Source organism: Chanodichthys erythropterus, chromosome 21 (genome assembly GCF_024489055.1).
Source record: "Chanodichthys erythropterus isolate Z2021 chromosome 21, ASM2448905v1, whole genome shotgun sequence".
NCBI lineage: Eukaryota > Metazoa > Chordata > Actinopteri > Cypriniformes > Xenocyprididae > Chanodichthys > Chanodichthys erythropterus.
Genome location: NC_090241.1, coordinates 6,424,488 through 6,446,174, shown reverse-complemented (window position 1 = coordinate 6,446,174; position 21,687 = coordinate 6,424,488). Strand labels below are relative to the sequence as shown.

General features: G+C 37.8%; 1 protein-coding gene across 1 annotated transcript in view; it reads right to left on the bottom strand.

Annotated features, from left to right (window-relative positions):
• tmeff2b (transmembrane protein with EGF-like and two follistatin-like domains 2b) overlaps positions 1-21,687 on the bottom strand; it is an 81,530-nt gene that overhangs the window by 26,774 nt on the left and 33,069 nt on the right. Inside the window, exons 4-5 of the mRNA XM_067373926.1 lie at positions 14,098-14,124; positions 5,467-5,563 (exon numbers count right to left, since the gene is read on the bottom strand). Coding sequence (XP_067230027.1) covers positions 5,467-5,563; positions 14,098-14,124 — 124 coding nt within the window. The remainder of the gene's footprint in view (positions 1-5,466; positions 5,564-14,097; positions 14,125-21,687) is intronic.

Sequence of the window (21,687 nt, the reverse complement as noted above, 5' to 3'; positions counted from 1 at the left end):
GACCCTGGTACTTACATCTCTCCGGGGTCATCCCTTCAAACCTTTGCAATTGGTTGAGTTAAAAGTACTGTTCCTTATGACCGTCCTCCTGGGCGCATTGGCTTCACTTAGAGGGTAGGGGACCTGCATGCATTTTCGGTCGACGAATCATGCCTGGAATTCGGGCCTGGGGATTCTCACGTTATCCTAAGATCCTGACCCGGATATGTGCCCAAGGTTCCTACCACTCCCTTCTGAGATCAGGCAGTGAACCTGCAAGCGCTGCCTTCGGAGGAGGCAGACCCAGCCCTGGCTTCGCTCTGTTCAGTTTACGTGGACAGAACTCGAAGCTTTAGGACCTCAGATCAGCTCTTGTCTGTTATGGAGGCCAGCAGAGGGGAAAGGCTGTCTCCAAGCAAGGATGGCCCACTGGATAGTGGATGCCATTGCCCTGGCGTACGATTCCCAGGGCATGCCATGCCCATTCAGGTTGAGAGCTCACTCCCCTAGAGCAGTGGCTTCTTCCTGGGCTCTGGCTCAAGGCGCCTCGCTGAGATATCTGTAGAGCTGCGGGCTGGACGACACCCAACACGTTTGCTAGGTTGTTTAGCTTCCGTGTAGAGCCCAGTATCTTCCCGTCTACTCGCTTCAACTAGCCGGTAGACGCGTTGTTCCTGCTCTTTTGTGTCGGCTTGCCCCCCTGGGCCGGATAAGTGCATGTTTGACTCCAGTCGTGTTCCCCGGTTGGCGAACCCTGTCGAGCTCCTCCGCCTCCCCTGCGGCTCGGACATTGCGGAGTGTCTGATGCCAGGCCGACATCCATCCCTGACGTTGTCTGTTGGCTGGGTTCCATGTGTTGTGACCCCTCCACGTGAGTGGTCCCTTATGTGTATTGTCCATGGTTAAAACACCCTATGGTGAGCCCGTGTCTTTCCCTGAGCAGAGCTACTCTGCTGTCACCTGTCAAATGAGTCTCCCCCTAATTAGGTGGGGCCATTCCAGGGACTTCGTATGCGTACTGCCCTAGTGTCAGTCCATACGTATTCTCCACGTAGTTGGTGGCTTCCGCAGCATCCCTTCCGGTTCGCTTCCCTAGTGTAGTCTAGTTTACTTAGTGGGTCGATCGGAACAGCAGTAGACTCTCTCGGCATTAGCTCGCCCCCTTCACCGTCCGTATTGGTGCGACGGGTGGCCGGGCTTTCGCTGGGCACTGGAAGGGGTTTTGTAACTGTGTCGTTTTAGTTGGGATCCCAATTCGTCGGTCACTACTGACATACGTCGAACGTGACCGACTGAAAAGGAACGGTCTCGGTAACGTATGTAACCCTCATTCCCTGAAGGAGGGAACAGAGACGTACGTCCCGTCGCCACAGTTTCTGTGCCCCCTCGCTGCAGTGCGGACACCAGTTGTCTCCTCAGCGAAAAACAGGGTGCGATTGCATCCGCTTCCTATTTATATCCCCCGGAGGTGAGCGGTGCGCATTATGCAAATATCGCACGCCAATGTTCATTGGCTTGTTTTAGTTCTCTCGAAGCTGATAGGGGCTCTCGCGATATCCCAATACGTACTACTGACGTACGTCTCCGTTCCCTTCTTCAGGGAACGAGGGTTACATACGTAACCGAGATGTTTGTACCATTAAAACATCTTGCACCTTTCATAGCTTAAAACGTCCTCCTCATTATAAACAAAGCATTTATTTAATGAAGCTCAAAAAACAGCTCATTTTGATATTTGGTGACCTGTGACATCACATGGTCAAATACATTTGCATATGTCTGCCTCCAGAGCAAGACACTGACGAATAGTTATACATCATCGCACCATAGGCCCCGCCCACTGGCATTCAGTCACTTAACAGTTGGCATTTTCCTACGCTGGATGTGAACTTAAGGTCAAAGGCAAATAGAATCCATTATAATCACTGACGCTATCTACACTGTATACATTATACAGCTGTGCATGCAATTTCTGACGTACTCCACTTGCTTGAGTCTGTCGACAACAGGACAAATGAAAGAGTGAAAGAACATTTGCTTTGACGCGTCCTGTTTAAACAGCTCGTTTGTCTCTGAACAGACTTCAGAAGGATCATGATTATGTTTGTTCGGAGCATCTTTTGTTGAAAGATGAAACAGCCAACTAGACTGGATCTGACAGCAGCTGCATCACAAACCACAAGTAAATGATTTCATAATGCTTTGTCTGAAAATTAAAAAAAAATTTTCATATATGTTTTTTTTTGTGTATGAGTTATGATTATTAACATTTATAAGTGAAGTTCAAGGAACATATTATTTAAAAAATCTATGTCATGACCCCTTTAAAACACTTGTGCACCACAAAAAAAGACTGTGAAAGACTTAAAAACTGTGAAAACGAAGAAGCACCTATAATATACACTTTCTGTAGACATTGTGTACCTGAAACAGAGAAAGTAGAACACATCTTTCAGAGTAATCAGCAGAATGAGGGGAGACGTGTGACACTAGGGAAGAATAAGCCCTTGATTTCACAGTGAAAAATTGAGCTACTGTTCTGACATGTAATTGGCAGGTGTGGCACAGATCTTTTTGTAGTGCTGCTAAATGACATTATCTTTGGTCAGTAATGGAAAAAAGTCAAACAGGGATAAAAAATAATATTCTTTTTTTCCTTACACTGACACTTTCCAAGACATTTCTAAATCATTAGAGGCACAAATCCTACAGTGAGAACTATTAGATACTATTAGATAAATTATTATTTAACATAAAATTTACTTAATGTCATCATTTTGACATATGATGAATTGATATTAAGTTCACTGCAGTAAATTAACCAATTAAGTACCAGAACATAGAAATGTAACATGCTTTAAAATGGCTAGATTAATGAAATAACATCATTTCACATTTTATACAAATTGTAGTTGACTGTACTGAGCAAGTGAATATTTATACAAAGTGCAAATAGCCCGCCTTGTTGGCAGAGGCTATTTACACTAACTCCGCCCACCAATATCTGATTGAGCCAGACAAAATTACTAAAGAAATTTGTTAAAAACAGGATCAGTGGTGTGCAAAGCCTTTTACCAAACTCATTCTTCACACTTTTCCCATCGCATATCAACTCGGAATAATGTTTATTATAAATAAAAAATCAGTAATTATTAAAAAAATTAAATAAAGAAAGATATTTAATAGTGTTTATCAGGTAGTACGGGAGGGCTTTAGGGACAGGGTCAAGTAATGTCCCATTAAGGCGACATCCTTTTATGTTGTTATTATTATGGCATGCTGTTTTATAATATACTACAGTCAAAGTCCCTTTAAGACAAGTAATTTAACTCGGCGGCCATCTTTGACACGCCTCTCGGACATTCAAGTGCAGCTCCTATCTCTTTGAATGGGGAAACATCAAATTTCAAACATCAAAATTACCAATGAAATCTGGCAACAACTGTCTCATAAATTTTGTTTCTAAATGCTCAAATCATGACAAAAAAATGTATTTTTCAGGCTGGATCCAGCTAATGCACATGCGCAGTCTCTTGTGCCTCATTTCGAAGGCACGGCTCTGACTGTTTCTATAGGAACCGGGTCTTCAAACGGCCGCTGCAGTGACGCAATGACTTTACCAATCAGCGATTGGCTCTTATTTAGAAGACTTATTCCGCCATATTACGCATCGCACTTTCTCCCATTCAAAACAATACGAGTGACACGTCTTGTGTTATTCTATAGTCTTTGCTACAGTATCTGCCACTTTTTGCACTAAGTATAAATAGCATCTAAGAACTATTTACACTTAGAAACAAATACTTTTTGTTGTTATTTGCACTTATATTTGATCTATTTCATTTGAAAGTTTATTTTGTTTATTGCAAATCAGGGTTTTACTGTAAACTGTTTTTAGACGTGTTCCAAATTTCAGTGACAGGATTGCTAAAATTAAAAACTTTTTAATAATAGATAAATACAGTAGAAAACATATTTAGTTTGACCCTGCTGAGGCTGAAGGTTAAGCATATCTTTTCACTGAGCATTTGCTGAAAAACCCAACAAGAAAATGAATTTATTAAAAGTTTCAGGGCCTGGAACACCCGCTTTTAACTGACCACATGAACCTTAACGTAGACACACTCACACACATGAACTGCCTCATTTCCCTTTTCATCTCTGTCTCTTTCTGACATTTTCTCCCTCAATCGTTCCTGTCCCTTTTTTCACATCTCTATCTCTCTCGGTCTCCCTCTGATCTGTCTGGTTAGTGTATTACCGTGAGGGATATTTGAATGGTAATTGCCCTCCCATGGTCCTGAGGTTTTAATCTGTCTGCGAGAGAAGAGGAACTCTATTAATTGAAGATGGAATTGCAGCAGAGAGCTGCACTCTTTTGCCCCTCCATCTCTTGGGTTTCCTGTCCACTATCCTGAACGCTGGGCCTCGTACTAGGAAATAATCCATCATCCTTCCAGACTGACAGAGAACTTGCCCTAACAGTCTGGCGACAATACAATTAACATTTACAATCTGCTCAGAATGCCACAGAATGCCAAGGGACAACATGTTAGTCAATGGGTTAAATAAATTACAAGGCTGAAATGAAACAGAAAAGAGAAACCTGAAACCTTGTCCATGTGAGAGTGATTACAACGGGGTCAGAACACTGACCTGGAATCAGTTTTTGCAATCTTTGCTATACATGCGGAAAGATGGGAGGTTGGTAAAGTTAATATGACATTGAAAACTGTTTTGTAAATGAATATTTCATCAAAATGTAATAACGTGCCTGCCTCTGAAATTAGTTTCCTGTTCTGATAACGTCAGATTTATTTTAGTTATTACTATTATAATTTATTTAAAGTCTATATATTTTAGCTTAAGTTATTTCAGTACATAGTTAAACTAAATGAAAACGAGTTACCTTGCCAACTACTGTAGCACTTCTCTGAAATTAGTTTCCTGTTCTGCTGATGTCACTCAAAAATCATTGTCTTAATCAGTATTTTTGTCCTGATTTCCAGTAAAAAATATCTGAGCATCTTCAAAATAGGATCAATTTACTTATCTTGAATTAAGTTTATTTTACTTAGCCTACTGGCAAATAGTTTTTCTTGCTTTAATCATAAGCCTCACTAAAGATAAGGGACAGATACCACAACAGAAATCGCACAGCTAAAAGGGGAGCAAGACAGAGATGAAGAATACAAAAAAAAAGAAGATGGAAAGACAGAGAGAAGGACAATTGAATAGAGATTATTTAATGCAGTGCACACCATACAGCACGCACCCTCGGCTATGCGCTGTAATGTATCACAGTGAAATGCCGTAGACTTTATCAGCCATCAGAATCAATGCCAGGAAGAACAGAAACTGGCCTGCAGAAGACTCTGCATCTGATACATACCATTAGACACGGCCCCATATTCCTAAAGCCCTCCGGCTTTCTGAAGAACAGAACGTCAGGACCCTGAAAATCTGTCGCACGTGTTTGTGACTCACCACACGTCCTCGGAATCTTCATCACACTCTGCCCCAAACTGACAAATGTCGCACGTTGATGTCTCCTTCTGACTGATCTCTGCTGAACCCTCGTTAACTGGTGAGAGCGAAAGAGAGAGAAAATAGTTGAGATAAGGAATACATATATCATGAGGAATAAAATCTTTTCATAAGAGTTTCATATAAAACCAATAAAAGTGTTCTAATCATAAACTGGTTTAGTGTACTTGTTAAGTATTCAAAATGTAAGTAAAGAACATGTGGAAAAAAAAATAGATCCATTACTTGTGAACTGAATGTTTTTGTTGTGCTTAATTTTCAGTTAAGTAATTACAAATGTCCATCTGTCCATTCTCCACAACGCTTTTCCTTTCTAGAGTCGCAGGGTTGCTGCAGCCGATCAATTACAAATGTCATTTTTGTAAATAGTTTAAAAATATTATTTATGTTTATTAAGGATACATAGAATGCTTGCTATGAAAGTAGCCTTGGCAACACAAATAAGCTGGCCATTTTATTCAGAAAAAAAATAATAATAATTCCATCACAGTAGGTTACATGTATAATTAAAGTGTTAGTTCACCCAAAAATGAAATTTCTTTCATTAATTACTCATTTCATTCCAAAACTGTAAGACCTTCGTTCATCTTCAGAACACAAATTAAGATATATTTGAGTGTTTCTGAACCACACATAGGCAGCAATGTCATTGTACCTTTTTGAGGTCCAGAAATGTAGTAAAGATATTGTTAAAATAGTCCATGTGACTACAGGTGGTTCAGCCTTAATGTTATGAATAATGAGTCTGCATTCTGACGTAGAACCTGGAAGCGCTGTATTGTGTTCACTATGTCAACAGCATAGGAGAATAGCAGGGGAAAGAAGAAATTGTTGAATAAAGTTATTTTTGTTTTGTTTTCGCGCACAAAAAGTATTCTCGTCGCTTCACAACATTAAGGTTGAACCACTGTAGTCACATGGACTATTTTAACAATGTCTTTAATACTTTTCTGGACCTCAAAAGGTGCAATGACTTTGCTGTTGGTTGCTGCAATGATGTTGCCTATGGTTCAGAAACCCTCCGATTTCATCAAAAAATATCTTAATTTGTGTTCCGAAGATGAATGAAGGTCGTACGGGTTTGGAATGACATGAGGGTGAGTAATTAATGTCAGAAATTTCTGGGCCAACTAACCCTTTAAAAATGTCCTGTAAACTTTACTGTAAAAATGGCTGTGCCAGAAATCACAATAAAAATATGCTGACAATGTTTCAGGTATTGTATTGGGGCCTGTATATTTGACAAATTTTATCCGTATATGTCATCAAGTGATTTAATATTAATACAAATCTACTTGAACTACCAAAGTCTGTTTTGTACCTTAAAATGTACTATTTTTTTTTTTTTTTTTTAAAGTTAACATGGCCAAAAGTTGAAAAAATAACTATAAATAGTGTACCATGCAATGGTTAATCTATAATGCTTTTACATATCAGAAAAGGCATATGTAATCCTAATTGAATCTTGGAATGTTAGAGGTTTCTAGATGACCATATGTATATGACGGCAGAAGCCATGATGTGTACGGTTAAATAATTAGTTTATTATTGCTGGGCACCAGCCCACTGGCTGCAGTATCAGCCAATTTGCCCCTCTACAAAATAAAAACGTAACCGTAAAAGTGATTTGTGGTGGGTTATTGATGGCAAACAGCCAGAGACTCTCCCGTTAGCCCCTGCCTGCATGAAAATCCAACATTACCGCCAGTTCATAAACACAGAGATGAAGACACCTCACCTTAGTGGTTTTATGCCAAAGAAGTGAACAGTATTGGTGTGTAATTGCAATCTAATCTAAGCTTTAATATGGCACATGACTAAAACACTTCAATTAGGGCAGTGCTAATTGCAAATTTGCAGTGCTTGAGGAGCAATTGGCAGAAAATGAAAAGATCTAAGTAAACATAGCATGTGAAGGTTTCTAGAGGCTAAATATGGGTCAAGCAGCAGCTTTTAGCTTGAAAAAATAGCTGGTTTGGGTGGGTGTAAAGGAACTGCCTGATTTTCCGCACATTATGGAGTATGAAGGGTCAGACCAGAGCTGCGATCACAGTGTGATCACATTCAGATTCAGGAAGGAAAGTTTGCATTTTCAGGCACCGAAAACGCTTTCGTCTTGTAAATGAATGGCCAAAATGCATAAAAAGTTTTCAGTGTTTTGTTGAAAACGGTGTTGTGTAGTGTAAATGGCCCCTTAAATGGAGAGATTAGCATTGAGCTAAGATGCATTTGACGAATTGTGAAGAATCACCTTCTTGTTGTCGCTTACTATCAAATTCAGAATGTTAATATTTGCTCAAAATCCATTGTAACTGGAGGAAGCATATTTTTAAATCAATTCATCATGCTGTATTATGAATCTGATAGTTTGAGGTATAGCTTCCCACGATTTGCTGTAATTGCCAAATCGAACTCGACAGCTCTGAATATGAATCATTATTGTATATGGGCTACTCGTAGCAAAAACATGTTTCTGAACAGAATTTTTTTATGTATTTTCTCGATAATTTACTTCTAACAAAAAAAATGAAATGAGCAGTCTCTTTAATGCATACCTGCGTACGGATATGTCTAAATAGTAGGTGAAAAACAGTGCATTGTGTGTTCGAATTCACAGTATAGGTTTTTTCTGTCATTATCGTTGTGTGTGTGTTCAAAGATTCTTGGGTATCGCTGCTCAGTTATGTGAGGCAGAGCAAGAAGGAAGTGTTGTGTCCACGTCAATAGAACATATCTGATTCTGAGTGTGTATGTGTGATTTAGAATGTATGAGCCAGAGCTCATCAATGATTTATACTGAGACATTAAAACATGTTTGATCCTACTAGAGGAGGGGCAGTGCTTTCCTCAAGCTAAACTCTTCTCTTGAGCCACGCTGATCTGTCTCTAAACGGCTCATCCCCTCCATCCGTCTCTCTTCCTGCCCTTTTCTATTTCTCTCCCACAGTGGCTACATTTGTTCACTCGTTCTATACTTTCTCCCTCTTGTATGGCTTTCAGATTCCTTTATCTATCTGCTTTGGTTTTGTATCCTCTCTTATTTCATTTCTTTTCTTCTCATCCTCAATTTCCTGTTCTTTGCTCTTTGAGCCACGTTCTCGTGTTGTTCTGTTCTTCAATTTTTTTTTGTTTGTTTGCCAGTCCCTGTTTATCAGCTCCTGATCAGTTATAGGATGGGCAGGGTCAGGGTGGCTGACTAGCTGTTCAACAACAGTTGAGTTTCTTCTATTACTCAGAAAATACTACAGCAAAATGTATCATGATTGCTACAAAAATATGCAGCACAACTGTTTACAACATTGAAAAAAATAAGAAATGTTTCTTGAGCATCAAATCATAGGGTTGCCAACCGTTCCGTATAATATGGAATCGTCCCGTATTTAAGGCATCAATGAAGCGTTCGGTCGGAACACAATTTGTCCCGTATTCTCAGGCATATTCTCTAAATTGAGAATGAATCATTTAAGTAGCCAAACTTGTTGCGTAGGCTATTCTTGGACCTCATTATTGAAACACAAACTAATGAAGTCTCAAGCGCCAAAAGCAGCCCATACTAGCTAGGGCCTACTTCTCTACTTCTCTTTAATTGAAAAATATGCATTTTCATTTATTCATACATGGTTGCAACAACATTTAGCTAGTTCAAACTTTTAAAGGGTTAGTTCACCCAAAAATGAAAATAATGTCATTTATTACTCACCCTCATACCGTTCCACACCCGTAAGACCTTCGTTAATCTTCGGAACACAAATTTAGATATTTTAGTTGAAATCCGATGGCTCAGTGAGGCCTCCATAGGGAGCAATGGACACTTCCTCTCTTAAGATCCATAAAGGTACTAAAAACATATTTAAATCGGTTCATGTGAGTACAGTGGTTCAATATTAATATTATAAAGCGACAAGAATTTTGGAGCGCCAAAAAAAAACTAAAAAACGACTTATTTAGTGATGGCCAATTTCAACACACTGCTTCAAGAAGATTCAGAGCACAAATGAATCAGTGTATCAAATCTGCTGTTCGGAGCGCCAAAGTCCCGTGATTTCAGCAGTTTGGCGATTTGACACGCGATCTGAATCATGATTCGATGCGCTGATTCATTTATGCTCTGATGCTTCATGAAGCAGTGTTTTGAAATCAGCCATCACTAAATAAGTCGTTATTTTGTTTTTTTTTGGCGCTCCAAAAATATTCTCATCACTTTATAATATTAATATTGAACCACTGTACTCACATGAACTGATTTAAATATGTTTTTAGTACCTTTATGGATCTTGAGAGAGAAAGTGTTCATTGCTCCCTATGGAGGCCTCACGGAGCTATCGGATTTCAACTAAAATATCTTAACTTGTGTTCTGAAGATTAACGAAGGTCTTATACAGGTGTGGAACGGCATGAGGGTAAGTAATAAATGACAGCATTTTCATTTTTGGGTGAACTAACCCTTTAAGTGCCATTGTTTAAGAAAATGGCTGAAATTTCTAAGATGTACAGTTATTATGATTTCAAATTTTATGCCATCTATGTAGGCCTATCTTCCTGACTATTTTTATTTTATTTTAAGTTTATGGTTTATGAATAGTGGTTAATGTTTAATATTTGTTGACGTAACTATAAAAAATGGGTAAAATTCAACAATTTGAACATGGAGCCGCATTATATCTATGGGATTGAACCATATTATAGGGCCTTTAAAATGAAGAAAAGTTTATTAAGAATGAGAATATAGACAGATATTGAGATATCTTTAATACTTTTAGAATTACAGGCAAACAAACTTTGGAAAAATACTATTTATGGCACTCAGACAAGAATGTTCAATTGTGTTGATAGAAAAAAACAAGAAACATTTCTAGTTTCAACATTATTTGTTCTTCAGAAAAATGTGCGACCAGTGAAAATGTGTACCAATTTACTCATGGAGGCACATTGAGATCCCTTGAAATTAACCATATTGGGTCTTAAAAATTAAGAAAAGATAAGTTTGTTAAGAATTAGAATCTAAAAGGATATTAAGATATCTGTAATATGAGTTACAGAAATGCAAACTTTTGGGCAAGAAGTACTTTTTGCCATTTTTGAACTGTTGCATACAGTTCAAACAGTGCAACAAAGATTGCTAACGTCAACAGATTTAACTAAGCAAGCCTAGCAATCTCTGTGAAAAAATAAAATAATGATGTTGTATTGAAATCGTTTTACTCCGCCTGTAATCTGACTCCAAATCTGATCCCCTTCTACAAATATTGGATTACTCGGTAAATATACTGATTTTGACACGAAATTACCCAAATGTGTTTATATCTGAGAACCTTTTATACATCTTTTATACACATACTTAACTGCAGATACTGAAATGACATACACTTTGTGGTACAGTAGAAATATTTTGAGTGTCCCTTATTCTGTCTCTTATTTTCCTGTAAAGAACCACGATTGTCCCTTATTTTCCTTTCCAGAAGTTGGCAACCCTATCAAATCAGCATATTACAAATAAGCCCTCCAACACTGTAGTTGTATCTGAGACATAGAAAAGTTTGGATTGCATTGTCGACATGTCGAGAAAACACTGTTTTCTGTACTGAGAATCCACTTTGCACGCACTGGCAAAGAATGAAGACTCATGCTGGAATTGATACAAAAACAATTACGCCATTGTTAATGTTCGTATCACTGTGTATACAAGTGCTGTGGACACCTCCGGAGCTGAAATTCAGATATGGTAATGGGTGTTTCCGACAGGCTGTAAGGAGGAGTTTAGAGAGACTGAATCTTCGAATGAACCGTGGTGATTATGAGAAAATGTAAATGTTTTTGACCTCTGATGCATGTAAATTTATTGTAGAAGACCTCCAAAACAAAATTAGGAAACTTTAAAATAGCATAATAGGGGCACAAAAAAAATCTTAGTGTAATAGAAAGTGAATTACAAAATGCAAAATCAGTTAGAGAGTTGTACTTCAAAGTAAACTCAGCTGTATGTCTCACAGCAAAGGAAGGCACTTTCACATGACTTACATCAGCACTGCCCAATAAATAGAACTCTTAAGAGAGAAACATCAGCTATAACCTCCAGTGGCAGAATGCCAGTCAAGCATTGTAATGTGTCGCTCAAAGTTTAAACAATTTTAAATTTGACCTCGTTTGCCATGACCTTTTGAGGCACAGCCGGTGATTACTAAAAAATTCACAGTAGTGACCTTGTAAAACTGGCTTTCCGTAACTCTATCTGCATTGCCTTCCATGTAGTTGCAAAAGGGCACATGATGCTTGCATTGAAGACTTAATGTGAGTCATATGAACGGCTGATGTTCCAAATGGATACCTTACTACTTTCTAAATACTGCACAGTATACAATGTACAGTGCCCACATTTGTTTTAAAATAGTAACTGAATCAGTAGCCAGTTTTCCTCAAACATGGACAAAATTGCTTTAATTTTGTCTAAGAATGTTATGACTTTTTTGCAGTCCAATTAAATAAGGAGCGAAAAAATCATGGCTGTAATTACTTATGGTTCATTTTGGAAATGGAAAGTCAAGCAGGATACGATACAGTCAGTGGACATTTGGGCAAATGTAGTAGGTCATGTGCACTATCAAAAAAACAAACAAAAAAAAGGTACAAAAGCTGTCACTGGGAGCAGTACTCTTTCAAAAGTTAAAGGATTAGTTCACTTCAGAATTAAAATTTCTTGATAATTTACTCGCCCCCATTTCGTGTCAAGATGTTTATGTCTTTCTTCAGTCGAAAAAAAAAATTAAGGTTTTCGAAGAAAACATTCCAGGATTTTGTCCCAGGTAATGTTGTGCATTGCATTGCTCTGCGATGCGCCACGCATTACATAATCAAGTTGGAAAGGTCACAACATCTCATTTTCTCCTCCAACTTCAAAATCGTCCGACATCATTGTTTTACCTTTTTTTGTATAGGGTGTTTGACTTGGTCTTTGCATGTTGGCTTTGTACACACTTGCTCGGTACTTCCGCCTACATCACGCATGACCTTTCCAACATGATGATTGCAGAGCTAGTGCAAGATGAGCATTTGTGGTTAAAAAGTATACAATTTTTTTTTTTTTTAAGAAAATTACAGATTTTTTCGCTAGATAAGACCCTTATTCCTTGGCTGGGATCGTGTAGCTTTGAAGCTGCACCGAAACTGTTTTGGACCTTTAACCTGTTGGTAACATTTGAAGTCCTCTATATGGAGAATAATCCTGGAATGTTGAAGAAAGAACTGAAGAAAGAAAGATATGAACATCTTGGAAGACATGGGAGTGAGTAAATTATCGGGAAATTTTAATTCTAATGTGAACTAATCCCTTAAGTTCACAGTGTTCGGTAAAAAACAAACCGAAATTGAATGTATGATTTAACAAAAATCCGGACCTGGCTTGGCTGTTGGTCTTCTGTGCACGGCATGCAATGTGCATGTTCGTGAGACTCTATTAGAGCCACAATTCACTCTGACTCAGAAAAAACACACAAGGTCAAGACTAAGAAAAACACGACATGAATTGTACTTTCTTATATGTTATATTTGTCGCAACAAGAAGTTATCGTGATCACGAATGCGCACGTCGCGCAGCCATGAACAGAAGACCAATGGCCAAGGTCAGGATTTTTGTTAAATAATACATTAAATTTCAGTTTGTTTTTTACCAAACCCTGATATACCCCCAGAACACGTGTTGCATGGGATCATTCTGTGATACTTTTACATACTTTTACATAAAGCTTGTTGCTGGTTGCTATTCACTGCCATTATATGGACGAGCACGAGTGGGAGATTTTTTTTTTTTTTAATTTCTCCTTTTGTGGTCCAAAAAGTCAAGAACAGCATACTGCATTAGAACAACACCAGGGTGAGTAAATGACTTAACTTTCATTTTATGGTGAACTATCCCTTTATGCAGCAGCGGGGTGCATATTAGTACCTTAATAGTACATATTAGTAACTAAATGGTCCATATTAGTTCCTTTTGATTTTAGATTTTGTACCTTTTTTTCTGAGAGTGTGTATTCCCTGCATACAATAACTGTGCACAAACATACTATATACTGCTGAAATAGAAAGAGCAGTATGTTAGTATGCTATTCCAAACATAGAGTTTACTGCATTAAATGCTTTATCCCAGAATATAATGTGCTTGACTTGATCTTGATGAATGTACCTAAAGTAATACCAGGACAAAATGTTCAGATGATTTTTTTGTGTCTCATCATTTTATCAAAAGTGAAGACATTTTTAGATGTATCTTCCCTCACTTCAGAGCATCCCTCCCTCCCTTCCCTCCCTCTCTCTTTCTTCTGTTTCTCTCTTTCTAGATCTTCCCATCACCCCATCCTGTATCTCTTTTTAATTAGCCATGCTCTAGAGTGAAATTCTTCATCCTGGATTCGCTTCATAAGTACCGCTGGCATATTCACATCTATCAAGAGAGGCGGACAGAAGCTGCTGTCATCCAAACTCAGTATGAGCATCTATGTGTGTGCGGATGTGAACAGACAAAGCGAGATCATTATAGTAACGCTCCGTATTAATTAGAGACGAGTTGAAAATACTCACCATCATCCCCTGATCCAGAGCCAGCATCTACAAAGCAGAAAAACAAATGGTCAGGAACAGAAGTGTAATGTCCATTCAAACAGATTTAGTTGTGTTTTTGAACCAATTCTGAATGCATCTTACACACAAAATGATAATATATTTGGTAATTACATTACTTATATTCATGCACACTTATAGATACAAAACGTGGCAATAATCATCCATTCACACATCTAAAATCCATCTGTCTAATCGAGTCGATCCTTTTGCAAATCATTTGCATTAAACTGAAAATTCTGTCATCATCTACCCAGCCGTACACGTTGAGTCTAACTTGTATGTTATTTTTTCCTTGTTGAACACAAAGTGCTTATTGATTACTGGCTGTCAAGTTCAGTTGTAATTCGGGATTTGAACCCTCTCTGTAGTTTTAAAAAAGGAAAATGCTGTAATGCTGTTTAATTAATAATGAAAAAAGAGGCATAATGTCAAATAGGGATAATTCACCCAAAAATGAAAATTCTGTCAATTTATTCACCCTCAAGTTACTCCAAATCTGTATGAATTTCTGTGTTCTGCTGTACACAAAGGAAGATGTTTGGAAGAATGTTTGTAATCAAGCAGATCTCAACGCGAACAAGAATATTTTATTTACTTTTTTTTCTAATACTTTAAACATTTCGACCTAAAAAACATTGTTTCAGGCCAACTGTCATACGAGCGTTCATGAGTTCATACTCGAAGTAAACATCAGGATTTTGTGAAGTGTGATGTAAGCGCATTGTGAAGCTTGCAAGAGAGGTGATGATCCTCTGTTCTTCCACATCACTTCTTGCGTGAGCTTCAAAATGCAGACGTAGCACTTCACAACACTCTCAGGAACCTGTGTATGATTGTTGGCATATTACAGTTTATAGTTAAAAAAGATTAAAGATTTTTAAAATACTATAAGTATTAGTATTAGCATCGTTTTGCTTCATAAGATATTACATCCGGGACATCTAGCATGAGGGTGAGTAAATGATCTTTGGGTGGAGCATCCCATTGGTGCAATTAAAATGAATGTCACAGTTTTGTTTTTATTCATTATTGACAATAATTTAATAATCATTGTAATTATTTAATTTAATTACGATTATTCTGCCACATGAGTGTTTGCTGCACTGATGGATGAGGGCAGTTGAAGATAATGAGACAAATGAAAAGCAAACTGAAGGTCCATGAACAAAACTAAACTAAATGTGACATATTCATTGTATCTTATTTATATTTACCCATTTTATATAGCTAAATATATATTATATAAATATCCACCCATCCCTCCCCATCGCCTGTGGATTTGCACTATAGATCAATGTATTTTAGATTATGAGAAGCATAAATTCGGTCAATTTACCTGCCCCTGTAAAAGTCACATAAAGCTGTCACTTTGTAGGTTAGATGGTCTCTTCCTATAACTGGCCAGTTCTTGGGCAGAAAAAATCTTCAGAATTTTGCCTCCCATGTGGTCTGTATCATTCTGTTTAGTGCATTACAAATACAAATTCACCTGTTGTGCCAATTTCCCAATAACCACATTATCTGTTATGAATCTTTATAGCTTTATCTGAGTGCACAGACAGAGCAGAGGAGAACAATGGAAGCAATATCACAGACATCATGTGGAACAAAAGTCAATGTGGCACAGTGCACTTCTCTCTTAGCCCTACTTAAAAGAGGCATTTATAGAACACTAACATACACCAGAGGCTTCTAATTCTAGAACATTCCCAGGACTTAAACTGAGCTTTTATGAGCCCAATGTATTTGATTTGTAGAACTGAGAACTAGAGAGTGAAAGAATAAGAACTATAGAGGGAAATGTATACATTAGAGAGTAAGGGGAGGCAGGGATGGAGACTGGCTGTCACCTCATTTCCAATTTTTAATACTTATAAATCTGTCCTCCGGCTGCATCTGTACCTCTCAAAATATAAATAATGGAGTTTGTGTGCTTTCATTTGAGGTGAAAACAAAAAGTAGCCCCAGATAACCCCACTTTCTCTCTCTCAAGTTCAAGGACACAACCGCTATGACTAGACTGTGCTATACTCTCTCGCTCTCAGTCTTTCTCGCCATCCGCCCCTGGGCTTGACGGCAGCTTTGGGAAAATCTGACATTCATCAATTTGTTATGATGGAGAGGAGCAGCTTATAGCTCTGTGCCCTCCCATCAATCTCCCCACCAATTATTCCCCGCCCAGAACAAATATAAATCTTCGTTTGAGATGGCCACAGGAAGGCGAGGCCTTAATGTGTTATTCCTTTAATTCCAAACTGTGCCTCTCTTGCTCCACTGCAAAAATACTTTTCTTAATCAGTATTTTTCTCTTGTTTTTCAGTAAAAGTATCTTAACCCTTCTAAGTAAGGGGATAATGTACAGCCAGCTGGTCATTATTGCAAAATAAGCAATTTTAGTTCAATCATGACAAATGCAGCCTTGGTGAGCATAAGAGACTTCTTTTAAAAACATTTTTTAAAAAATCCTACCGACACCAAACTTTTGAACTGTACTGTACATATATTTTTTCTTTTTCTTTTTTAATGTTTAGATGGTGGGGAACACACACACCAAAAAAAAAAAAAAAAAAAAGCATACTGTGACTATGCAAAAAAATGGAATGTAAATAGAAAGTAATAAGAAGAATTATATTGATTTGGAAAACACAAAGCATAAAAAACTTTGTGGTTTATGATTAAAACAAGAAAAATTATTTGCCAATAGTGGAAAAAAAAAAAACTTAATTTAGGATATCATCTCAGAAAACATGTATTATATAAATTTGCTTCTCAAAAATATCTTCATTATTTCTTTCCTTTCAATTAATATTAATGCAGTTCTCTGTCTAGCAGAATAAATTATGTAGGGCAAATGTGAACCAATCAATTCTGTTCAATTATGACATTACTGAAACTGTAGTTTTGCATGGAACTTAATGGGGAGAGTAAAAATGTTGAAATTAACTACTATTTTATGTTTTTTTGAGCAGGCTGAGAAAAAAACTTGATAGTGTTTAAAGTTCAGATATGTTGCGAAATCTTTCAATTACACTGGGTTAACATTGTGGAGAGCGCAGTTAAGAAAAATACATGAATCTGAATAAATGAATCCTGTCAGGGAAGCTTAAAAAAAAAAACAACTTTGAGTCTAATCGGGTCACTTAAAAATAACCTTTTAAAAAAAGAACATTTCATAATATTAAAGTTACTTGAACAAATTATTTTTGTGTAAATTAATCAGATCATGTGGAACCAATATAAATTATTAAATCATGTAAATTCAAAACACATTTATCTAAAAAGAAAGGCAAAATAAAAGAACAGATTAAGAAAACAATATTTTGCAATGTCCTCTTCCTCACCCTTTCAGTTTCTCACTGACTCTCTCTCTTTCTCTTTCCCAAACTTCTGTGTCCCCTGCTGGGTCACAGGTAACACAAATAGTCGGAGGTATGCAAATAAGGCTGAGCTCGTTCATATTCATGAGGCTGCGGTTTTAATGAGGGACTCAATTACAGGACCACATTACACTGAACCTGTGACACTTCAGCTGTCTGAAATAGAAAGAGAGAGAGACAGAGGCTTTGTATTCAGCATCTCATTTCTTTATTTTCAATCTGCGTTTTCATTTTCCAGATCATTCCTCGTTCCCTTTGCTGATCAGACCAATCCCCGGTGCACTCATGATCTTCCATAATTAGCCAAATTATTTGTCTGGGTCTGTCCTTTTGGTATTACATCAGACTGTCTCTCTCTCTCTCTCTCTCAAACTACTCTGTGGGGAGCGTCTAGATGTTCTGATGAATTATACTAATGATGACTTTTCCGATTCCATCTTCCTCTAGCTTTGCCCCTTTTCTCAGCACACACACAAACACACGCACACACACACACACACACACACACACTGGGTCTGATTTATAACTACCTCCCGCTATCTTTCTCTTCTTTACAAGTAATGGGTGATCAATTTGAGAACAGTGTGACCTGTGTTTATTCTGTCTCCAAACACACACAGATTTGTGTACACCCATATAGCACACACAATGATTTGTGGTCTGTGAGGAAATGTAGCCCACTTTACTTGACACTGATTACTGCCTTTGCCTCTGAACAACCCCACATCTCAGCATCACACACAGACACACACAGATGGATGTTTTTCTTCCATGGCTGGGACTCTGCATTCCACATTCCACTGTTTTTTTGTTATATATGTTGTATCAAACATAAAATTGACTAGCCTGATATGAAGGTTGTTTTAAACACATCTAGGCCTGGTTTCACAGACAGGGCTTAGATTAAGCCATGGCCTTATAGTTTAATTAGGATATTTAATTAGTTTTCATAAACGTGCTTTAGGAAAAAACATTACTGGTGTGCATCTTGACACAAAACAATGGCACTGACATATATTAAGATATGCCAGTGCAAGTAGCTTTCAGTTAAAACAGCTCAAAAGATGCATTTTAGTCTAGGACTAGGTTTAAGCCTTGTCTGTGTAACCAGGCCTACTGTCTGTATTCTCTACTTAAAGGATAAGTTCACTTTAAAATGAAAATGACTCTCAAGCCATCCTGGGTGTATATGTTATGTTGATTTGTTGCTCAAGAAACATTTCCTATTATTATCAATGTTGAAAACAGTTGTGCCGCTTTTTTTTGTGGAAACCATGATTTGTTTTTAGTATTCGCCAATAAATAGAAAGTTCAAAAGAACAGTATTTATTTGAAATAGAAATCTTTTTGTAACATTATAAATGCCTTTACTATCACTTCAATGCATTCTTGCTGAATAAAAGTATGAATTTGAAACATTCTTACTGACTTAAGAAGAGTAGAGTAGTGTAAGCTTATCAATAACTAAAAATATTTTATATAGCGTACACCTACTCCTGAATTTAAGCCTCTTTATACAAACCCGATTCCAAAAAAGTTGGGACACTGTACAAATTGTGAATAAAAACAGAATGCAATGATGTGGAAGTTTCAAATTTCAATATTTTATTCAGAATACAACATAGATGACATATCAAATGTTTAAACTGAGAAAATTTATAATTTTAAGGGGAAAATAAGTTGATTTTAAATTTCATGGCATCAACACATCTCAAAAAAGTTGGGACAAGGCCATATTTACCGCTGTGTGGCATCCCCTCTTCTTTTTATAACAGTCTGCAAATGTCTGGGGACTGAGGAGACAAGTTGCTCAAGTTAAGGAATAGGAATGTTGTTCCATTCTTGTTTAATACAGGCTTCTAGTTGCTCAACTGTCTTAGGTCTTCTTTGTCGCATCTTCCTCTTTATGATGCGGCAAATGTTTTCTATGGGTTAAAGATCTGGACTGCAGGCTGGTCATTTCAGTACCCGGATCCTTCTTCTACGCAGCCATGATGTTGTAATTGATGCAGTATGTGGTCTGGCATTGTCATGTTGGAAAATGCAAGGTCTTCCCTGAAAGAGACGACATCTGGATGGGAGCATATGTTGTTCTAGAACTTGGGATATACCTTTCAGCATTGATGGTGCCTTTCCAGATGTGTAAGCTGCCCATGCCACACGCACTCATGCAACCCCATACCATCAGAGATGCAGGCTTCTGAACTGAGCGCTGATAACAACTTGTGTTGTCCTTGTCCTCTTTAGTCCGGATGACATGGCGTCCCACTTTTCCAAAAAGAACTTCAAATTTTGATTCGTCTGACCACAGAACAGTTTTCCACTTTGCCACAGTCCATTTTAAATGAGCCTTGGCCCAGAGAAAACGCCTGCACTTCTGGATCATGTTTAGATATGGCTTCTTTTTTGACCTATAGAGTTTTAGCCGGCAATGGCGAATGGCACGGTGGATTGTGTTCACCGACAATGTTTTCTGGAAGTATTCCTGAGCCCATGTTGTGATTTCCATTACAGTAGCATTCCTGTATGTGATGCAGTGCCGTCTAAGGGCCCGAAGATCACGGGCATCCAGTATGGTTTTCCGGCCTTGACCCTTACGCACAGAGATTGTTCCAGATTCTCTGAATCTTTGGATGATATTATGCACTGTAGATGATGATAACTTCAAACTCTTTGCAATTTTTCTCTGAGAAACTCCTTTCTGATATTGCTCCACTATTTTTCACCGCAGCATTGGGGGAAATTGGTGATCCTCTGCCCATCTTGACTTCTGAGAGACACTGCCACTCTGAGAGGCTCTTTTTATACCCAATCATGTCGCCAATCGACCTAATAAGTTTCAAATTGGTCCTCCAGCTGTTCCTTATATGTACAATTAACCTGTCCCAACTTTTTTGGAATGTGTAGCTCTCATGAAATCCAATATTTGGCATGACATTTCAAAATGTCTCACTTTCAACATTTGATATGGTATCTATATTCTATTGTGAATAAAATATAAGTTTATGAGATTTGTACATTACTGCATTCCTTTTTTATTCACAATTTGTACAGTGTCCCAACTTTTTGGGAATCAGATTTGTACATAGATATTTGATTTGATTGAATTAGCCACCTTCCTCATTTCATAAAATATGGCTAATCTTAGAGACAGAGGACAAAAAGAGGACAATAGTAGCAAGGACCAAAATACTTTGTGTGTGTGTGTGTGTTCAAAGGAAGTCACCTCTAATGAGAAGAAGTGTGTATCTGTGTGAGAAAAATGTAAAGAGGTGGAACAAACTCATTTGCCATTATAGCATTACACAAGCCTGGTTGTGATTCCCTGGAGCTTTTCTGAATAGGCTTCCTAAAGCTGTGTCTCTACACATCAGATAATTGATCAGATAATGAAGAAAAGGCGAAAGAAAGAGACTAAAATGAGAGAGAAAAACAATGGGCGAAGGAGTGAAAACAAACAAGAATCGTTTCTGGTATAAAATGTTATTTAAAGATTCAATTTCAGTGAACATTAGAGTATCAGATCTTCAGCATTGACTGCTCTCAGCACTGTGCTCTGTTTCTCTTTCTCCCTTCCACTGTAATATTGTACCAGTTGAGATGGGTTGGAATTGGCTGCCATCACAAGATCACCTGAAGTGTCACACTGTCAGAATGTCAGTCAAACCAGCTTCTCAACTGTCTCCCTGAGAAAAACAATCTGTATCCTGCACAAAAATGTCTTTGCAAAAGTAAAACATTTTTGAAATGTACATTTTTCATGTTTTTCAGTAATAATTTGAGCTTTTATTTAAATCCTTATGGTCTGTTTCACACCACACACATTAGCAGCGTGTAAGGGGAGCTGCAACAGCAGGTGTGTGATGAGCTTTGGTCCATATTGACATGATAGAATCACACAGTTGCTGCAGATTTGTCAGCTCCACATCCATGATGCGAATCTCTCATTCCACCACATTCCAAACATGCTCTATTGGATTGAGATTTGGTGACTGTGGAGGCTATTTGAGTATAGTGAACTCAAGAAACCTGTTTGAGATGATTTGAGCTTTGTGACTAAAAAGGTGTTATCCTGCTGGAAGTATCCATCAGAAGATGATCATAAATGGATGGACATGGTCAGCAACAATTCTCAGGTAGGCTGTGGTGTTTAAACGATGCTCAATTGGTA